We start from the raw sequence: 753 nt of genomic DNA, 5'->3' as shown, positions 1-753 counted from the left end.
CACACGTGCAGTGCGATAACCAGACCCTGTGCTTGCAGGGCAGGGGACCGGGAGGGGATCTCCTTGCTGGTGAACCCTCCCAGGGGAACATGACACGAACGGCGGCAGTGCCCCAGGACACTCACTTGCATCAAAGACGGCTTTCAACGCCTGGATGTCAGTGGCGACGCCAGAGATCCTGTAGATGCCGACCTCTTCGATGCCTCTCTTCTCCACCTCCTCGACGCACTGGCGCACGATGTAAGGCACCTTGGAGCGCTCGCGCCTGCCTCGGGAAGCGGAGCTGTGAGATTCCCAGGGGACCTCGCAGTGGCCAGCCCAGCCCTGCAAACCCTGGGCCAGGGACATGCCGGGTGGGAAGGAGGGGGCGGGCGAAGGGTCGGGAAGTGCCCGGCAGAGAGCAAAAGCCAAGCTCCCTGGTGTTGGTGGGAGCAAGGGCACATGGCGCAACCCCACACCCGCAGGCACCGGAGCAGACCAGGCCCCCCAGCCCTGCACGTACTTTGTCACGACGCTGATTTTGACCCCGAAGACACCGGTCTGCTTTTTGGATGGGGTCCTCTTCAGGCTCATGTCTCTGCTTGTGAACTTCATGGAGAACTCCACCTTGATCTGCGGGAGACAGGGGGTGAGTCCCAGCAGCCCGGCCCTGGTCCATCCCCTCTGCATTGCGGGAGGTGACACCTAGCCCCGAGGAAGGGGCTGCAGTCACGGCGGGGGGGGGGGGGGCCCCGCTTCTCCCCTTCCCTCCAT

General features: G+C 64.3%; 1 protein-coding gene across 1 annotated transcript in view; it reads right to left on the bottom strand.

The window, feature by feature from the left end:
* LOC104495646 (active breakpoint cluster region-related protein-like) overlaps positions 1-612 on the bottom strand; it is a gene marked incomplete at both ends in the record, with an annotated part of 1,596 nt that extends 984 nt beyond the window's left edge. The window contains 2 exons of the mRNA XM_010138640.1: positions 126-265; positions 503-612. Of these exons, the coding sequence (XP_010136942.1) occupies positions 126-265; positions 503-612 (250 nt within the window). The remainder of the gene's footprint in view (positions 1-125; positions 266-502) is intronic.
* Between the last annotated feature and the right edge of the window lie 141 nt (positions 613-753).

The sequence above is a fragment of the Buceros rhinoceros genome, unplaced genomic scaffold, assembly GCF_000710305.1.
Source record: "Buceros rhinoceros silvestris isolate BGI_N320 unplaced genomic scaffold, ASM71030v1 scaffold35216, whole genome shotgun sequence".
In the NCBI taxonomy this organism is placed as follows: domain Eukaryota; kingdom Metazoa; phylum Chordata; class Aves; order Bucerotiformes; family Bucerotidae; genus Buceros; species Buceros rhinoceros.
The sequence above is the reverse complement of the archived record's forward strand: the minus strand, read 5'-3'. Positions and strand labels throughout refer to the sequence as shown.